We start from the raw sequence: 20,286 nt of genomic DNA, 5'->3' as shown, positions 1-20,286 counted from the left end.
ACCGTTACAGTCTTGTTGATTAAAATCAAAAGTAAAAAGCAACTTTGCAGATGAGAAAAAAAATGGCTAAATAAGTTAAATATTATTTATATTAATAAAAAAACTCGAAGAAATAATGTAATTAATTTATATTAAGTATTATTGATTAATAGTAGTATTATTAATGGTTATTTTATATTTTAAGTTATTATTTTAGTTATTATATATGATAAATTATTTATAATAGAATTATCATTGATAATATTATATTAATATAATTATAATTGATTAATATTATTTGTATTATTTGTATTATTTTATACAATTATATGTATAATTAATAATTACATATAAACATCACCCTCTAGAAATCATTACCATTTAAAAAAAAAGATAATTTGATTCATAATAATGATGATAATGATTACAATATTTTACCCTTAAAAAAAGTAAATTTAATATATTTTTTGTAAATTTAAATTGACAGAATTTAATGTAATTTGTTTAAATTTAACCTTAACACAATTAATTAATAAAAACAACTTCTCAAAATAATTCATTAATTTCATATATATTAAATTTATCATTTATTCATTGAATAACAACAACAATGATAATAATAATATACATACTTTACAATCATTAAAATTTTAAACAAATAAGTAATTTAATTCATTCATCGATTGCTAATAATATATATATATATATTTTTTTTTTTTTACAAATATACATATACTATTATACTGTATATCATATATCATTAATAATAATAATAATAATAATCTGCTTCTCATTGCAGGTGGTTCCTGAAATGAACTCTTGAAGCCAAAAAGACATTATCTCTCTTCTCTCTGCCCAGAATGTGCCAACCTAGTCTTGAACCGAATCAACCTGACCCTTTTCCTTTCGACAAAAGACACTTTGGTGTAGAACGGAGCTCTCCCACGCTCTCCAGAACAGCCTGCACAAAGATGCAGCCTCCCACCTGCATTAAAATACTACTGTACCTGTAATGCACTGTATAATCTATAATCAGATAAAACATACAACAGCCATATGTTTGTAAATGCCACAGGCTGATATATAACTATCAATAACGTTGAAGCTAATTGCTTTTTGACAAAAATATGTTTTGTTTGTTTTTTGGATATGATCATATTTACTTAAAGTTAAATGCAGTACACAAAGCATAAAGTCTTTTTATATATGCAACACATATATAAGTGCAATGTTAAGGCAGTTATTCTTGGCGAATACACTTTATATTCAACAATTTTTTGTTTTACATAAGAAATATAAATGCTTGCTAGAGCCATCGCTTTCATTTTATTTTAGTTATAATATAGTGGCTATGCTACAACAGTACAACACTCTGTACCTCTCAAGTTTTTCTCCTGGACTTTATTTACTCCTTCTTGTCACAGTTGTGATTTCAGGAGTCAAGTGTGTTTCCTTTTTGGCTAATGGACTCTGATTAAGAGTCCTGTCTATTGATCTTTTTGAGTCTCTTCATCCTCTCCTGCCGGACTGTCTCTGCTTCCAGAGAAGAAATCTCAGTGAGCCTCTGAACAAAAGATCCCGAGGCACCCAGATGTGGATCAGGGTACGACTGGCCTGAAAAACAATCACCGGCCCACAGGCTGGTTAGACAAGAGCACAGGTAATGCTCATCTCACCTCATACAAAAGACTGGGAATTCAATAATGGCCTACAGTCCGGCAGAGGGACTTGAGGTACTTAAGCGTTAAGAGAGTTAAATATGTGTATTTTGTGTTTGTGAGCTCATGAAAAACACATGCACATGTGAAATTCATCAATCTCACCTGTTAAACATTAAGCAAACACCTAACTAACACACGCTATGTGCTAAATATATGGTTTATTACAATGTAAATGACAATAAATCAGTTCTATCAGAAATCAGCTGCATTTAAATGTTAGATCGAAGCTCACTTTTGTTGTCAGCACCATCAGAGAAGAGATTATGCGCTTTGTTTTTCATCCTTAATCTGAAATGCAGAGAATAAGAACAAGAGAGAGTAAAATAAGTATACAATAAACACAATATGTATAATCAAATACAAAAAACTAAAAAAAAGTTACCCGTTTTTATAGTTTTGTGATAAACAGAGTCGTCCACTGATAGATGGGGTAGTGGCTGGTAACAGAACGGACGGAAATGAAGTCAGATAATCAGACCTGAAGTTGATGTAGAGAATATATGATGAAGAGAATATTACTAAATATTGTAGTATTTCAATAGTCTTGAAGAACTCACCCGCAAAAAAGTGGCTTTGGGTCGCGCGGGCAGAGTTCTTTTCGGTGGGCAAATCTGGTTAAATTATGAGAGCGATAAACATGGAACTCCTGGAAGAGTGGATTTGTAGGGTTGTGGTTCATCAGAACATCATCTGTTTTGGGAAAAAAAACATATTTATGTTCTAAGGTTTCCAGAAAATTCAAAAGAAACATCTATAAATGATTGAATCATCTAAACACCTTTATTTAAAACAATTGCAAAATCAATCCCTGTCTAAATTGACTTAGATCTAAAGAGATGATGATGTTCAAATGATGTGCTGCAAAAATCTTCATGGAAAATTTGTGAGCGCCATCTATTGGCTACCCCACTGAAACTACCAATTACACATCTGTTCAGTCTCATCAAATAATGATAAATAATCAATACACATGGTATTAAGATGAATATACTCATTCTAATAATAATAATGTATACTTATAATGATACAATAAACAATGTACCTTCAATACCATTAGTGGTGTAAGTTCCATTTCTCCATCGTTTATCAAATAAGAAATGACGGTCAGAAATATCAGACACATGGTTTCGTGAGGAAAGGTTGGTGACTACTGAGCGATTTTTAGCTACCAATGGAAGCAGAGGCCTGGGAAGTTGGAAACAAACAAACAATGTAGAATAATGTCTCATATAGTGGTTTAATACATGCTGCCATTACAGAGTGTTTGTGTAGAAATACACATGGCAACTTTAGTGACTTAGCCTACTATCTCTGTGTTTGCACTGATTTCTGTGGATGTTTTTTTATAGACAGCCTATAAACCCAGATACCAAAGATGAAAAACTACACACACACACAAACATACACACATACAGTGTCAGCTTGTCTTAAAAACGTTGTTATTCTTTTGTTAATATACTCACCCTTCAGTAATAGAGCTGACACTGTGAGGCTTTAGATCCCTTGAATCTACAACTTCATATATTAAACATTAAATATGCATGTTAGTAAAATATCTGACACCGTTTATTGTCTAAAACTCTTCAGCGCTGAACGTACAGATATTAAAATCATATTGTATGTTGCTGAAGAGCCACTGAAAAGTGTGATGTGATGTGATGTGATGTAAAGCGCCCATTAGCCTCACCGCTCGGACTGGATGGGTATTTCTGTTTTGCTGAGAAGACATTCAGTGTGGATTGAGCAGCGGTGGAGCATCCAGACACGGGAGGAATGGAGATGTAGTTTAAACATAGACTGTATAAAAACGAGTTTGAAGGATACCTGTGTCGCGCGTCTGTAATGTTGTGTATTATCAGAGGAGCTTCGGTTGGCAGTGACATCAGTTTAGGTCTAACGACGCCGGTATAAGGCTTCATCTCCACTTTCAGATGTCAAAACGAACTATAATGTCATTTTAGGCCGTTTAAGAAGCTTAACACTACAGTTACGGCCATAATTTAAATGAATAAAAGTAATTAAAAAAAAACGGAAGCTGATAGCCTATTGCGTTGGGATTTCCATAGTTACTACCAAAACCACGTGACACAGCAGACATAAAAAGTAAATGTTTATGTAAAATAACCTTACTCAGTTTGTTGTTTTGAATTAGTGTAATTGTGTATGAATTGCCTATTCCCTTTCACAGAAAAAAATACTATATTCATTAATGAATTTCCTATGCTAAAAACAGTACCACTGTTATTTGGTTTACTTATTTGTTTACTGTACTGCATTTAATACGGTTATGCATTTTTTAAAACACGAACTACACAAGCAGTTCTATTTCGAAAAAGAACATGTAATTACAGTCTCAATACAAGAGGTGGCGACCTTGTAAAGGCTTTTTAACATGCATGCATCAAGTCCCTTTAATTATGGTGGATCTGCCTCGGTTCATTGATTCAGTTATTCATATAACACGTGGCTGAGCATATATTCAAAACATTACCTACATCCATTATTGCGTGTAGAGTATGCTATTGAGGCTTCCAATAACAAATCATCATCATATAGCCTAAGACTGATTTTGAGACTCTGAAGCACAAATGCTCTTTTGATTCATCCACTGTTTTCTAAGTTCATTAAAACTTGTTTATAATGTGAGCTGCTGGTGGAATGTTTGCATGCATAATTCATTCATGTCACAGATTCAATAATTAGCCTATTCATGGAAAATATCACTAGAAGCACTCACATGCTGGTAATAGGCTACAGTTCATTCCTTTCTGTCAGATGAATGAGTGTCTCCCCCCAGCAACACCTACAGTTGATGTCTTTCAGGCTTTTTTTATAGAAATTTTTTGAAAGTTTTTCTGTTCTAGTGGTATAGTGCCGAGCATTTAGAAGACCAAGGAGAAGATAGTTAACTAAAGGAGGCACCACAGTGATTAAACATTCAGCCACATCCACTGATCTTCTATTGAAAGGTTCAGCAGCTTTGCACTATATCACCACTCACTGTGGTCTAGCCACTGGCTTCAGAAGCTTCAGAAACTGTTCTGTATCTGAACACAGAGGGCGGTGAAGATGGTGGAATATCTTCAGGAGCTATGGAGCATCTCCTGAGAAGGAGATCCATTCTTAAAGAGCTCGGACTCTTTTCTCCTTTGCCATCTGGTAACAGTTCTGGCAAATAACTGTTTTCTTTCTCAGACTTCATTTGCACTGCATGAGAACAAACATGCAAAGCCTTCTCAGTTGTATTGTTTTAGGATTCAGTTTGTTTATATTTTGGTTGGTTTCCATATAAATCTTGATATCCCTATTGCAAAAGGTGACGTGCAAAGGCTTTACAGTGCATTTTGTTCAGAATAAAATAATTAAGAGGTTAAACATGTTTCATTTTCAGGTGCACTTTTCTTGTACTTATTGATATTTTAACATAATTGATTCTTTTCATGTCTGGCTTTAAATATTATGTAAACAAAACATTTCCACAATGCTTTACAATAGCCTATTAATAGCCTACATTTTCACTTTTTGTAGAAACAGCCTTGTATTGTATTTCTCCTTTTCAGTATTTACATTGAAAAATCTCGTAACATTCCATTGGCTCCTAAAACAACGCATTGAACTACTTTCCCCCAGCAAAGCACAGATCATATAACATCCAGTTATACGCACTGATATATCATATTCATTGAAACATCCGCTTAAGCTTTAAAAATACAACCACAACTGTTTATTATTCAGTGTTGTAACACATCCACTCTGTTTTCCCAAACGTCCACAGCTGAGCTAAGTAGATGTAAATTTCAATCAGGCATCTGGGCCAATCACTCTGTGGGGTCCTGTGGAGAGGGGCTGGTTTAAATAGAGAGCAGCAGCGGCTCAGTCAGGAGTCTGTCTCTATCTCGCTCACAGAGCAGTGGTTCACTGGCAGCTATCGCGCGCATCCGTGCCGGGATACGAGAGGTCGCTGGGGGGAGGCTCGTCTGTGTTGTAGCCTTAAATCAGTGCTTTTATTTGTGATGCTCGTATTGTGAAAGTTTGATGCGTTATATTGTTGATTTGTTGTATAGGCTTTTATATATGTATATTAGTAGTTGTATGACTAGTTGGGGTTAATTGGATGTTCACCCCATAATAACGTTAAATAGGAGTAAATTATATGCTGAAGGTAGCAGGACAACAGTAAAACTCAGGTTGATTAGTCATTTAGGTGTAACTGGAAATTGTGAGACGTTCATCTTTATTTAAAACAAAGTCACAGCGCGGAATTAAACATGATGATGAACATTGTCGTGGAGTTTTTCGTGGTCATGCTCCGAGTTCTCTGGGCCATCGTGATGGCCGGACTCAAGTGGCTCATACGGCCGAAGGAGAAGAGCGTAGCGGGACAGGTGTGCGTGATCACCGGGGCGGGCGGAGAACTCGGGCGGCTCTTCGCCAAGGAGTTCGCCCGTCGCCGGGCTACATTGGTGCTGTGGGACATCAACAGCCACAGCAATGAGGAAACTGCCGAGATGGTGCGACAGATCTACAGAGAGCAAGATGACAACTCTATGACTAAAGAGGGTAAATGGGATGGTTTTATATTTCTGTTTTCTGAAATTACATATTTTTCATATTTAACATGAACTGGTTTATTGTGTTTACTCTAGGTAGAGTTATGTCTTTAAGTATTAAATCTTGTTTTGTGCATAGTCCTTGAATGTTTGTATAAAGAAGAGATGACTCATACGGTTTCTTTTGTTTCCTAGTTCAATAACTAGTATGCAAAATTTATAAAAAAAAAAAAATATTATTGGCAATAATAACTTAATAACACTATCAAAACCTCAAACATCACATGTGAGAATATTTCTCTACACCGATTTAAAAAATGTTATATGTGTGTTGCTGCACTCCAGGTTGTCATTTTTATTTTTACTTGGTACATGTTTCTCACTTGAGAATGAATGGCTGTAAAAGTTGTGTAATTATGCAAACATAATTATAATCCAATAAGTTTATCTGTGAACACCTTTTTGTTTTATGTAAATCATCAGGTGTTTTATTGTGATATTCATTAGAGAGAGACCCACCAGTTAGTAGATACTTGACCGACCGATTATGGTCCGTCTATATAAATCAAGCCATGGTTTTATCTATTGTTGCAATTATCTTATTGACTCCATGGCAAAGATTTTTCACCTAATGTAAAGTAGATTCAAACTGTGAATCAGTTAATTTAACAAAAACGGGAATCCCTCTCACTGCTTTAGTTTGCGAAAATTAGTATGTTTTGGTCTTGTGTCTTTTTATCATGTACTGTTTACCTGATGACAGTCACATGGCCAAAACCTATTAAAATGTGCAAGCTATGTCAGTGTGAGGGATTCATCATTTTAATTTGTTTAATTTATTTTATATATAGATCATTTGCTTCCTACACAACTGCTTATATTTCGTTGAAGGTTGTGGGTTTTTTTTTTTTTTTTTTAAAGCTCTGAATCAATGAAATTGAATCAAATGAAGCTTGAATGCCGTGGTTCTCTACATTTCCAATAATTAATGTGGTTTTCAAAGGAGCTGTTGGTGGTGTGGAAGAGGTCCCTCCGTTCCAGCCGCAGGTGTATACATACGTGGTTGATGTGGGCAAGAGGGAGAGCGTGTACTCCACAGCAGAGAAAGTGCGCAGGGAGGTCGGTGAAGTGGAATTGTTGATCAACAACGCTGGTGTTGTGTCCGGCCACCACCTGCTGGAGTGCCCTGATGAGCTGATCGAGAGGACCATGGTCGTGAACTGCCATGCACACTTCTGGGTGAGCATCATTTGACTCTGGATCTACACAACTGTATACAGCAATATCTGAACCGGTATACAATGTGCATGCATCATTAAGGAAACATGGAGCTCTCTTTAAGTGGGGGAAAACGCAGTGAAATGCCCTCTTTTAGTGATTGTGCTTTAAACGCATGATGCCACTGTCCATGAGGCCATCTGTTCAACACATACACGTTTCTCTTCTCTGGTATTTGCACTTGAGCAAAGTTGGAAAACAAACCTCTTTTGCTCCATGCATGTTCATAAGCCAGAGTGAAGTTTGAAGTTTTGACTTATATGTTTATTCTTTCAATATCAATTACATCAAGCACTTAGAAGCTCTGTCGTTAAATCTGTCTGGTGTCGTTGAGTGCAAACAAATGTGTCTGTCGTCTGAGATGAGCCACCCCTCACTCCGCGCTTAAAACGCACCAATCAGCATTGCATATTCCTTATGTAATCACTCCAGTCTCATCTGTCTTGCCATTTCTTAGTCTATGTTATCCATTTGCTTTCATTCCTTTGCTTGTGTCAGCCAGAATTAATATTTACAGCTCCGTCCGGATTTTCTGCAGAAGTAGACATCCACAGCCTGTAAGATTATGAGGATCTGGCATGTGTTCCGTAAGAATATCAGTACAGGAGCTGATCTAGGATCAGATTACCCTCCCTGACTTCATCAAGTCAGTCCCTGTGAGGTATAACATCAGAACTGATCTTAAAACCATACATCCACTCGGAGGGGTTTTATTAACATGCCCCCTGCCGTTTCAACATGCTCCTCGATCTGCGGATATAAACAAGCTCCGCGTAAGGACTCCAGCAGGGGGTTTTAGTAAGATCACCAGGAGCAGTCTGCCTCGGTTTGTTAATTTAAAGTCCACTGAAGAGCACATCCTGTCTGGGGAAGTACCATTTGGATGAGTCCTTTCTCACTTGGCCTCACTAATTAACCTCTTGCCCGTTAATGCGTAAACGGCCTGTCTGTAGTTTGCATTGTCTTACTGAGACATGGGATGAGCTGTGATGGGTTTATCTTAAATCATGCTGCTAAAGTCACATTGAGGTGGATGGGGTTTTTCTTTTTTCTTTCTTTTTTTTTCCTGCACGTGTCTGTTGGGGATTTTTTTTTTTTTTTAATAATTTAATGATTTGTAAGACAGAATGGTTAATGTTTTTTGGAGAGGTGAGGGTTGACATAATCCCAGACTACCTGGAAAATAAATATATTGATGGCTTTTTACTTTGACTTTTTGATGTTCCTAGGATTTATTACATTACTATAATATAATATAATATAATTATTTTATTTTTTTTACACCGGCAGATGTAATGTCCTTCTAATGAAAAATGAAAATGCTTGGCCACAAACTTTGCTTAAGTGTACACCATGTTTTTTGCTATCTATATTTTAATTTAACCTGTGAAGTTGTTCAGTCTAAGCCACAGTGGTGCTGTAGCAGATGCACTTGTTAGAGCTGGGATTCTCATTAAGGTTTTGGTTGTTTGCTTAAGCTTTATGCAGCTCATGGTTCCTTGTGGGGGTTTAAGATGAAAGCAGAGCTTAATCATTAAGGACAGGCAAGGAATACAGAGTGGAGGATGTGGTCATTAAAGCCACAAGCCAGCTGAATAGAAATGCACCAACACTGCTTTTCCTCTTTCTTTCTTACACAAATATGTTCTCTTAATTGGTTGCTGCTTGCATGTGGTTCGTAACACTGAAAGATTTCCCTTTTTCCCTTCTTTTGTCTTCCCATTTACAATTAACTGTGTTGGCGTGTTTGGTACAGAAATTGTTTCAAATATGCATTGACTGCGTTTAACGCTGTCACTTAAATTTAAAGGGCATTTTTACATTTTTATTGGTGGGGGTCCTCCCTCCTCCGGAGCTAATATAGGACTTGGAACTCCAGTCTCTCTCAGATGATTTTTTTTTTTTTTTTCAAGCCTGGTTGGGCACACTTAATTTTTTCATTATTGAAATTTTCAAAAAGCATCAAAAGTAGTAAAAAAAAAAGCCACAACTTAATTTTTTTTTTATTTTTTTTTTTAAATATTTTTATAAAACTGTACAGCATTCTTAATATGTCCTGGCCAAAATATTTTAATTGCATATGTGACCGTATAGGCAAGAAATCTCTCCATAATATGATAATATGGCACTCAATCCATTCTTTCCCATGCAGTTGGTGAATAAATTGCAAAAGCAGTTTTCCTTTTAATGCATTTCAGATATTTGTTTGTTCCACTAACTGTTTGGTATTTTTCCAAGTTAAAGCTACCGCCTTCCAAATTCTTAATTACAGCACATTTAACTTTCCTCTAGCCATAGTGAAGTTTCTTATGCCTGTCTTCACAAGAGGTCCATATCATCCTCTTAAAGAGTCTCAAGCATGACCTGGCAGCCGGTTCATTGCCTTGATTTCAACGGGCCACTGTGTTTCGAAACCCTTAAGGCAGGAAGGGTAAACTCCAGATGGACATCATCTTTTTGTTGGATAGCATGGTGGGAATGCAACAAAACTGGAGGAGCCAACAGGAAGTGAAGTTATTATCTCAGAGCAGTTGTCTTCCAGGCTGAGGCCCTCCACTCTTTCCATACTTACAGCTGCATTTGAGTCCCAGGACCAGCGAGTTCTCTGCTAAGCCCTTTCAGATCGGATAGCCCATCGGAGTAGCACTGTGACGAGCTGACTGGTACTCTGCAAAATAAAAGTGATTCAAATGACCAGATTTAGTGCCTAGTCAGATTTTGGAGTGTTGAACTGAGTAAGCTTCATTCTTCCTCTTATGGTGAACCCATAATGGGCAATATGTGAGCAGTGCATTCCGCACCTGGGCGCAGTGGTGTCCGTGAAAGCCTCCTTGTTGCTAAGTGAGCGTGGCTGAAGCAAAAGACTCGGGGCTGTCCCTAGAGAAAAGCATCAAGGCAAAGAGAGTCTTGTACACAAGCTTGCTGGTAATGGGGAGCTGCTGCCTGACCCACTTATGTGACAATTGGTTTCTTGTCTAGGGATCAGCTTGACAAGATGCCAAATGACAGGAGCCAAGTTCTCCAGCCCACATTCCTCCTAGACCAGGAGAAAGGGAGCAGCCAGGCAGAAGGGTCTTACTTGAGTAGCTTTAGATGGTCTTGCTCAAGGCCAATGCACCTGTACCCGTTATTTGACTTGGGGCGGCTTATATTTGCAGAGCTCCTGGCCAACAAGATTCACCGTTGGCTTAATTTGGATTATCCAAGTAAGGTTAAACCGCTTCGGAGTTCATTTTGATTCCATAGATCCCGTGCCCCATTTTAATGAGACACTGGCAATACAGTAACCGCATATCAATTAGCCCCCACTTCATTTTCTCTGGGCATTCAGTTTGAGGGCTGTACATCAATCTGGCCAATGCTTTGCTACACTTCTCTGGTTGATCCACTTTCTTTTAATTAACGACCATCTGGGCTTTTTTGTGTGACCATATTTGCGCATATTCCTATTGGTCAAACATAAAGCACTAATCCAGGCCGACACAGCAGCTGTGAAGAGCTTTGTGAGGAGGAATGCACTTGAGCTTGTATCAATTAGAGCGCACAACAGGCACAGAACCACTGCAAGGGCCAAGGAAGCTCTCTGCTGTTGGAAGTTAATTTAGCGTAAACTCAGGCGCTGAGAAGCAATTACGGAAGCTATGAATTAAGACATGAACTTCTGTTCAGTTTCACACATTTTGTGTCTGAGAGGTCAGCAAGGCCATGCACACATCAGTGGCGGCCCCCTCATTCCATAGCAGATTGGGTATTTACAAAGACTCTAAGCCATTTCTGCTCATTTGTGCAAGTTCAGAGGTTATGGGTTGATTTGACCATTGGTCAAGGGCCCCAGCTACTTGACCAAAATCGTACCAGCTTAGCTGACCAGTTGAACGCATCACTAGTCAAGTAGCTTGACTGGTAATGTTGGGTTTGATTTTGGCCAGGTACTGAAGCTGGATGGATATTGTTGGTTTAATTGGTAACATTTGAGTTGATTTACCAGTTACTTCACCAAAATCAAACCCAACATTATCAGCGAGTGTTTGTTAATTCAAGGTAAATGTATGTTCTGAATTACATTTGTCATTTTGCAGACGCTTTTATCCAAAGCGAAGAAGGTTTGTTGAAGACCAATCCTGCCACTGCATTCTGAATCATTTGTAGAGGTTTGATTGAGCTTGATGGAAGTCCAGCCAGAAGAGCATTGCAGTAGTCCAGCCTAGAAATGACAATGGCCTGGACAAGATCAAATTTAAATGGGGTTCTTTCCAATGACTCAATGTAATTCTTCCTTCCCATGTTAACAAATGTGTCTTTCTGTACATCACACTCTCATTGATGGTTTTGATTTAAATTGAGCTATTTGAAAGGCTTCAAGTTCTGTAGCAGGAGTATTTCTCCACTTGATGCAAGAGCAGACCTTCGATTGCGTGAATTGTGCTCTTTTATCATCCTAGCCTGTCTCATTGGAAGCAGCACATGATCCAAACTTTCCAAATAAAAATGTAATACTGTAGATTGCAGTGTTTCGAAGATGTTAGCATGATGCGCACCACAGGCCCAATCTATCGCTAATGCTTCATCTGCACGCATACTTGCCATCAGTTTGGCATGCAAGGCACGAGTACAGCTTCAAACTGGTCCAAGTCTGCTCCCTTGAAGAACCCCCCCCCCCCCAAAAAAACAATGAGATGAATATTAAGAACAATTTTACACTTAATGCGCTGGAAAAATACACAGTTTACTGTGAACGTCAGGAAATAAATGCGTAGCATGTGGACCGCAGCACTCAATCGCACGACTGGCCTGCCTCATGGAAGAGAAGTCTGTGGAAGTGAATTTGAGAGATTCCAGGCCATATTTCAACAACATGTCAAGCTGACTTGTTAAGACGGCTGGCAGAGGTGCGAGTCACGCACAAAACCGTGCAAGATGGTACCACTCTCAAGCATGGCCAAGGTCCATTACTGCTGAGCTTGTTTATAAATGGTGATATCATTGAAGGCCTCTGGAAAGGGCTCTGTTGTTTTTGGCTTTCACAAGGTTTTTTTTTTTTTTTTTAAATGGCATGTTTCGTATTCCATTGAAGATTGACCATAAAGCCACCGGCAGTTCTGTGGGGCTTGTACAGCAAGTCTTCTCTAAGAAAGCCGTAAGTGGATGACGCCGGTCATGTTTTTCATCATTTTATTGTGTCCACCCCCTCACTTCCCCTGGGACTGAAGAGAAAGGAAGATGAGGCATGTGTGGTGTTTGTGTGTTTTAATTCACTCTGTCTTTTGTCCAGCCAGGACCAGGCGAAAGTGGACTATGACACTGATTCATTAATAGCCAGACAGGATGTCCGAGCAGCTGAAAAAAAGTTAACAAATCTAGCCCAGCAGTTCTTAGTTTGTACCAGCTAACTACAAGTCGTTTTGTTAATTTTCTACATTTTTAAACCTAACTTAAAGGTGTAGTTCAGCCCAAAAGCAAAATTTCATTTCAAACTTCAGTTAAATCTTGGTTTCAGTTGGCTTTTTTTTTTTTTTTTAGGATGGTTAACCTAAAAGATTCATTCTCATCTGGATTAAAAATTCAACTCCTTGACTCATAAATGATGATTTTTCACATGAACTATTTCTTTAACCGTTCCAGTGCTAATGCTTGCTCCAGGCTAAAAAGGTGCTGTTTGTTTCTCGTCTTTGTTGACCTACAGTGGTGGTGTTGTGGTCTTGAGCCGTATTGTGGTGACAGTGGTGAGTGAGTATCCCGCTCTGGCTTTGTGCGCTTGACACTGAGATGCCACTCTTGGGACCAACTCGTTGTGGGAAAAGAGGAAACCACAGACAATCCACTTGTGAATTTGCAAGTGGTCTTTTCATCATTTTAATAAGCCATTTCAGACCAAAACCAAACCACCTGATGGTCTGGAGCAATATTTCATCTATTTAAGTTGTTTGCTTTTCATACAAGTTAAACCTCCATGTCGGTAATAAACTTTTCACTCTACCAAAACAAATTGAGCTGTAAATTAATCTCCTAAGTGCAAGTGGAAAGCAAGCTCCCTGTAAATGGCCTTTAAGACCGTAATGGAATTGTGTTTCTAAACTCCCCCAGCAGGATGAGGGAGATGAGTGTTTAGTCTCAATGAATTATTAGTTTGGGTGGAGGGAAAAAAACGGATCAAAGGGCTTTGGCAGAGACAAACCACATCAGCAAAATAACTGTCTTTGTCCCCCCCAACCTCTTCCTCTTCCAGACCACCAAGGCATTTCTTCCCAAGATGCTAGAGATGAACCATGGCCACATTGTGACAGTTGCCAGTTCACTGGGCCTTTTCAGCACAGCTGGTGTGGAGGTTAGTACATTGCATCCATCACATAAATCTATTGGCAGACTGAAAAAGAGTGTGTTTGGAGAGTCTCAGCATGTTGATTTGCCATGGCATGGAAATTCAGTGCGGTGCACAGCACGCAATTTAAGGAGCATGTTAATGCCAAAAGACGCTCCGTGGTTTCACTGGGCCTACCTGCTGCAGAGACATTCCCCATGAATCACTGGGTTTAATATTAGTGCTGTCAAACAATTAATCTCATCCAAAATAAGTTTTTGTATACACAATGTGTGTACTGGTGTATATTTATGTATATAAATACATATATATTTTAGAAATAAAGTTATGTTCAAAATATATGCTGTACGTGTGTTTTTTTTTTTTTACATCGAGTACACACACACACACAAACATAGTGTAAACAAACTTTAACAAAAACTGAAATATTATAGTTTTATAAACCCCATTATGTATGTACATATCTGTGCTTTTTGAAATCTGCATTTTCAGTTACAAGTTTTTGAACTAATATTCAATCGCCATATTAACCTTTTTAAAGAAAAAAACTGACTGATTTAACAGTTTCCTACACCTAAATGGTTACTTTTTAGTCCATTAATCAATCCTCTTTTCACTCGTGTCATTTTCCCAGCTATCTTTTGGGGAAACTTACTTTTTTTTTTTTTTTTTTTTAGCTGTACGTGCACTTCTATTTTACAAGCCCTCATCTTTAATCTCACTTCAAAGGGTCCCAAGAGCCCTGTCACACTGTCTGATCTATTATTTTTCCTTGAATGTGACTTTTTATGGTTTGAATTATTGGAGTGACTCAAGCCGCTGTGAGCCCCTTTATTCTTGAGTGTTTATCTACACGCATCTGTGTTTGCCCACTCCATTCTTAAGTTCCCATCCACCGCGAACCACATCAAAACCTTCCCGCTCTGCTCTACCTACACTCCATACACGACTGAAGAATGCTAATGAAACCGTAGATCCCAGCGCTCCCGCACTATTAGAGGAAAACCGCCTCGGGTAGCTTGACTAAACTCAGTTTCCTCTTGGTTTTAGGATTACTGCGCTAGCAAGTTCGGTGCCATTGGCTTCCACGAGTCCCTGAGCCACGAAATCAAGGCTTCGGAGAAGGACGGTATCAAGATGACGCTGGTGTGTCCTTACCTGGTGGACACGGGCATGTTCCGAGGATGCAGAATAAGGTAAGAAAAGAGCAGTCCAAATGTCACGATTAGGTTTCAGATGGCCACTAAAAGAGTGAACGACACAATGTGTATCTAGTTCGAGTAGACATTGCTTAACAACAGTCAGGGTAGCTTTGCTTGTGGCCTCTCATGTCACTGTCAGCTTGAGTTTTCATGCACACAATAGGGGCTTCCACTTGAATAGAAGGTGCATGTTGGATCTGTTTCCACTGAATAATGACTTGCTCTGACTGGCAAAGCACTTTGGGCTGACTTTATTAAACAAAGACTACTCTTAATCATGTTTTCTCCTTCTCTTCCTTCCTGGGCGGGTCAGGAAAGAGATCGAGCCATTTCTCCCTCCACTGAGACCAGAGTTCTGTGTGAAACAGGCCATGAGGGCCATCCTGACAGACCAGCCCATGATCTGCACGCCTCGCATTGTATACATGGTCAACTTTATGAAAAGGTGAACGGTCCTAAAATCGAACTTTGAAATGTTTCCTGGTGGTCTGAGCAATCGGAAGTAACGTTCTCCCGTTTGTTTTGGGTTTTACAGCATTTTGCCCTTCGAAGCAATCGTGTGCATGTACCGGTTCCTGGGTGCGGATAAGTGCATGTACCCCTTCCTGGCTCAGAGGAAAGAGGCGATGAACAACAACGAGGCCAAGAACGGGATCTAGAGGGTGCCGTTTCTAACCCACAAGGGTACATTTCTAATCCGCATGAGGAGAAGACCACTGAGAGGGCAGAGGGAAGTGAAAAGACTGTTTCAACTGGTGCACTTGCATTTGGCAGATGCAAAGGTTTACCATATTGTTCCTTTGGAACAAAGAAAGCGGTGTACTACACTAAGGAATTATTTGTTGATTTATGTTGCGTCTTTTTTTTTTTTTTTTTTTAAGGTTTGTTTAATGAAACCATCCATCTATATACTGTCAATAGTTTTGAAATCATACATGAGCTATTCAGTAATTAACTATTTACGTAATGTAGTCACCAGCATTATCTAGCGTCTTTGTGAAACTATACAGTATGTTACTGTATGAACAGTAAATTCTTGTCACTTTTTGGTTTTGTGTGTAGACATGCACTGTATTTACTTTCCTCTACACTGCCAACATTATCTACACCGTTCAGTGTGGCACTATGCCACTCCATTCCGATCCATTTAAAGGCAGCAGCAGGAGATCAAGTGTCCAGTTATGAACCATGTGATGTTTTAGAAATATTTTGCATTGTTCCCCCTACATTTCTCTTTGTTGACGTCATGAGAAGTTCAAGTGGGTAAAATGCTGGTCTGTTTCCAGCTGCTGTGGGAAGGGAGTGTGTTTTTACTCTATAATCTACAGACTTATGGTATTCTGGTATATGGAAATGTATGAGAGAAGGGATGGCCTGGTTTTCCTGTCACTGAACATTTATATGTAGTTTTACTTGGTCTATTTTGAATTTGCAAATTAACTTAAAAAGAAGTTCTTAAAAAAAAAAAAAAAAAAAAGTCATTCAAATTCATGTCAGTTTCAGTCAATAACAATATGATGCATTTTTGTTGTGTACACCCACATTTGTTCATTTAATGTTTTTCCTTTTTGTGTATTCAAACCTGGACCACTGAAATGTATTCACCGATGTGTTTAAGCAAAAAAAAAAAAAAAAAAGATAGACATTCCAATAGGCTGACTGACTGTGATGAGCCTAAAATCTCTACCTCTTCATTTTTGCCATTTGTTAACAGTATGACATACTCTTTTTGTAACTTTCCTAAAGAGTGCTCTATAGAGGAGCACACAACATGGTTCCAATGTTTAGTGTCTCTACCTAACTTAAATGAATAAAATGATTTAGATTATTTGTTTTTTGTGTATTCGTAATCACCTCAGCGTCTCTTCATACGTTTGACACAGCAAATGCCAGAAATTCCTGAGCGCAGAAAGCTTAGGTTTCAGTATTTGCCAGCTTTTCTAGTAAATAAATTCCTGAGTGCATCCCTATAATAACTTCCGCAGGAGCAAGTGACATGACCCTGGAAGTGAACGAGGAAAACTACAACTATTCTCACCGACAGAAGTGTTATTGACCATCACGCAGCATATGAGAGGGATTTTAGGGGAATATTAGTAAGTACTAGATTGTTTGACTCAAGTCAAAATGCTTGTTATCTTTAGTTGTGAAAGTGACTGAGAAGTGTTTACTTAAAGGAGATATGCATCACAGGAATTGCTAAGCTTGTGAGTGACAATGACTCATCATACTTACACAGTGTTTCATAAGAGATGAACTGAAATGCAATTTTGAATGGTTAGCCATGTCAAAAAAACAGTGAATTGCTTCCAGTTCTTTTCCAAACACAGACCTATTACACGTTGAGTGGGTGTAGGCTAGTATTTTTTCAGAAACCCATGTCATAGTAAATGTCGAGTGAATAAGAGGGTGTGCCATTCTGAACACGATGGGGCCTCATTTATGAAATGTTACGTAGAAACTATCCTACATTTGATCTTAGGATCATTTCACAATGCATACGTGTTTCAGAGAATGAGTTCCACACACACACACACACACAAAAAAAACTTGTGTGCATGCCTCCCTTTCAGAATTAAAATAAATATAAATCTCAAATTATCTTATGTTTAAGATCTCTGTTTGGTAAGTGTCACCTAATTAATGCCATTAACATACAATAGAGCACCAGTCAACATCTTAATCCTTTACGTGAGAATGGCCAGCTGCAAGAATTGAACACTGGCGTGGATTTTAGCATACACATACTCTTTACATAAATGGCTTGTCCCCATTTTGTAAATGATAGATAACTGATATTTCAATTATATCTAGACCACTGAACTAGCAAAAGTTTCCATTTTAGAAATCTTGTAGCCTTATTATAGGTCAGTCATTCACAAACCCATAGCAACATGCACTGCAGACATACAGCTCTTTGGGCAGCCAATGGTTCTCAAGTGTTGAAAAGCACTGATCTCAAAGCAACTGACGTCAGTAGCCAGGAGTGGAGGTGTTTGAGTCAGGCTAACTGGCCTGACTGATGGTCCGTACTAAGAGATTAGTGTAATACAGAGACAAGAAATACTGACACATCAAAACTCCCGCAGCTATGGTAATTGTTGAGATCAGTCAACTGAAGCAACTCCCCACTAAGAAAAAATAATTAAGCTTCACAGTGCCAGAAATTCATAGCTTTGAAAACACAAGATGAAATGCTTCCCTTGCCCATACAGGATCTCTTTTCCATTTCACTCAGCAGAGTAACATAAGCACTAATTTAGTTTTAAAAGGTCGATAACACTTAGTTCTGGTGGGAAAATCAATACATTTTTTTGCCCTATAGCAAAAAAGGCCACAGTTAACAGCATTATATGGGTCAAATGGGACAGAGCAATTGTCATTGGCGAAGATTTTATTAGCTTTCCACACTTGAAGGATGATCCTCAGTTATTAATTTAAGGTAAAAAATAATCGTTGCAAGGCATATCAGGGATAAAACTATTAGTAACGTGCTAAATGTTTATATGTGAATATATATTTAAAAAAATGGGAGAAAGAGGTCATTTACCAAACCAGGCAACAATTCAATCCATCAGCCTTCGTATTGAGTTCCTTCTTCCTCAATCTGAATTCCACACTAATTGCAGCTATAATTGACAGTAATAATTACAAAGTCCCTCACACTGATGTACAAGACCGTGAGATTGATCTGTTTCTTCATTACCCGCCATAGGACACTCTTTCAGTCAATCCAGCACAGAAACCAGCAATCAAATCATTTGCTGAGGTGTTCTGTGTTTTTTAGGCTAAACATATGCTAATGCTTAATATTTTTAGCATGTTGCTACACATTTGATAACAAGTGCTGTTTAGTGGGTGGCTCCATACTAGCTAAGGTGTTTTGAGTGTTTTTAGCACCTTGCTATACATTTGCTAAGGTGTTTTAGCACATTGCTAGCCTATTTTTGCTGTTAAGTGTTTTTAGCACATTGAAATTCTTATTTAGCACTCTGCAAATTTAACATTTGGTAAGGTGTTAAAGGGTTGCTAAAAAGTTGCTAAGGTCATCAGTGTTTTTAATTATATATATATATATATATATATATATATATATTTTTACATTTTGCTGTACATTTGACCGTCATATGCTGGTTGGGTATGTTTTGAAGCTGGGATGCTGGTTTAAGCTGGTCCTTTGCTGGTTTAAGCTGGTTTTAAGCTGGTCGGACCAGTATAGGACCAGCTTGAACCAGCAAAGGACCAGCATCCAAGCTTCCAAACACACCTAACCGGCATAATCTGTTTTTTTGTTTGTTTGTTTTTTACAACAGGGACTATATACCTTAAACTGCTAAACAACATTTGTTGTTCTAAAAAATTTGAACTATTCTCTAAAAAATGTAAAGCACCGTGTTTAGCATGTTGCTGTTCGTTTGCTATGGTGCTCTGGAGGTTTGGGGCATTTACATTTGCTAAATTACATTACATTTACATTTATTCATTTAGCTGACGCTCTTATCCAAAGCGACTTACAATTGGTATATATATGTCAGAGGTCGCACGCCCCTGGAGCAACTAGGGGTTAAGTGTCTTGCTCAGGGACACATTGGTGTCTCACAGAGAATTCGAACCCGGGTCTCTCACACCAAAGGCATGTGTCTTATCCACTGCGCTAACACCACCCCATTTAAATTAAGTGGGCGAAGATTTATTCTTGCAGATTTCAGTGAAATTTTGCTTAATGTGAACACACGTTTAGTAACAGACTTGTTTTTCCAATTGGTGAGCTTGGTCTTTGTATGGCAGTGATCATTCATTCCTCTAACTATGAATGAATGACTGTTTCCTTGGTGATACTGAATGGACTCATAGCATGGAGCTATTTTTAGACTGCTGTGTCCCAACGGCTGAAAGACTCACGGATGACCGTTCATGTGTTACTGAGCCTTAAAGTCCCTTTAGGTATGACACAGCACTATGCCATATGCTTGAGCAAATTGCCTGTGGTTTTTAATTCACACCCATGTTTTGGCAAGAAAATATGAAAACATGGTGTTGCTATAAAGAAAGTGATCTTAAAAGGGAGAGTTCACTTAAATATGAAAATTCTGTCATCATGTTACTAACATTTATGAGTGTTTTCCTTCTGTTAAGCACAAAAGATGTTTGAATAAAGTTGGTAACTAAACAGTTGACCGTAGCCATTGACTTCCATAGTGTGGAGAAAAAAAAAATACTATGGGAGTCAATGGCTA

At 38.2% G+C, this 20,286-nt stretch overlaps 2 protein-coding genes across 6 annotated transcripts; one reads left to right on the top strand and one right to left on the bottom strand.

Moving 5' to 3' along the window:
* Window positions 1–1,130: 1,130 nt before the first annotated feature.
* si:ch211-171b20.3 (uncharacterized) lies at window positions 1,131–3,958 on the bottom strand. 4 transcript variants are annotated; one of them, XM_059524109.1, is made up of 7 exons: window positions 3,388–3,958; window positions 3,164–3,215; window positions 2,743–2,885; window positions 2,258–2,390; window positions 2,083–2,178; window positions 1,933–1,988; window positions 1,131–1,619 (listed from the first exon to the last, which is right to left on the bottom strand). In XM_059524109.1, exons 1-7 carry the CDS (start codon window positions 3,617–3,619, stop codon window positions 1,489–1,491), a joined length of 843 nt encoding a protein of 280 aa, XP_059380092.1. In that variant the 5' UTR covers window positions 3,620–3,958; the 3' UTR covers window positions 1,131–1,488. The 4 variants fall into 4 exon arrangements, with proteins under 4 accessions (XP_059380092.1, XP_059380091.1, XP_059380093.1 ...); XM_059524108.1 differs by having other exon boundaries at window positions 1,131–1,593; XM_059524110.1 differs by having other exon boundaries at window positions 1,131–1,593; window positions 2,752–2,885.
* A 1,615-nt stretch (window positions 3,959–5,573) lies between these two features.
* On the top strand, window positions 5,574–16,068 carry rdh10a (retinol dehydrogenase 10a). 2 transcript variants are annotated; one of them, XM_059524482.1, is made up of 6 exons: window positions 5,574–6,260; window positions 7,254–7,489; window positions 13,755–13,853; window positions 14,898–15,043; window positions 15,363–15,494; window positions 15,585–16,068. In XM_059524482.1, exons 1-6 carry the CDS (start codon window positions 5,969–5,971, stop codon window positions 15,706–15,708), a joined length of 1,029 nt encoding a protein of 342 aa, XP_059380465.1. In that variant the 5' UTR covers window positions 5,574–5,968; the 3' UTR covers window positions 15,709–16,068. The 2 variants fall into 2 exon arrangements, with proteins under 2 accessions (XP_059380465.1, XP_059380467.1); XM_059524484.1 differs by lacking the exon at window positions 13,755–13,853.
* The last annotated feature ends 4,218 nt before the right edge of the window (window positions 16,069–20,286 follow it).

Source organism: Carassius carassius, chromosome 35 (genome assembly GCF_963082965.1).
Source record: "Carassius carassius chromosome 35, fCarCar2.1, whole genome shotgun sequence".
Taxonomy (NCBI): Eukaryota; Metazoa; Chordata; class Actinopteri; order Cypriniformes; family Cyprinidae; genus Carassius; species Carassius carassius.
The sequence above is the reverse complement of the archived record's forward strand: the minus strand, read 5'-3'. Positions and strand labels throughout refer to the sequence as shown.

Coding starts and splice junctions, on each gene's coding strand:
- si:ch211-171b20.3 (XM_059524108.1), bottom strand. CDS start 3,619: ATGAAGCCTTATACCGGCGTCGTTAGACCTAAACTGATGTCACTGCCA. Junction 2,179..2,257: donor CCAAAGCCACTTTTTTGCGG/GTGAGTTCTTCA, acceptor CATCAACTTCAG/GTCTGATTATCTGACTTCAT. Junction 1,594..1,932: donor TGATGGTGCTGACAACAAAA/GTGAGCTTCGAT, acceptor ATTGTTTTTCAG/GCCAGTCGTACCCTGATCCA.
- rdh10a (XM_059524482.1), top strand. CDS start 5,969: ATGATGATGAACATTGTCGTGGAGTTTTTCGTGGTCATGCTCCGAGTT. Junction 15,044..15,362: donor TTCCGAGGATGCAGAATAAG/GTAAGAAAAGAG, acceptor TGGGCGGGTCAG/GAAAGAGATCGAGCCATTTC. Junction 15,495..15,584: donor ATGGTCAACTTTATGAAAAG/GTGAACGGTCCT, acceptor TGGGTTTTACAG/CATTTTGCCCTTCGAAGCAA.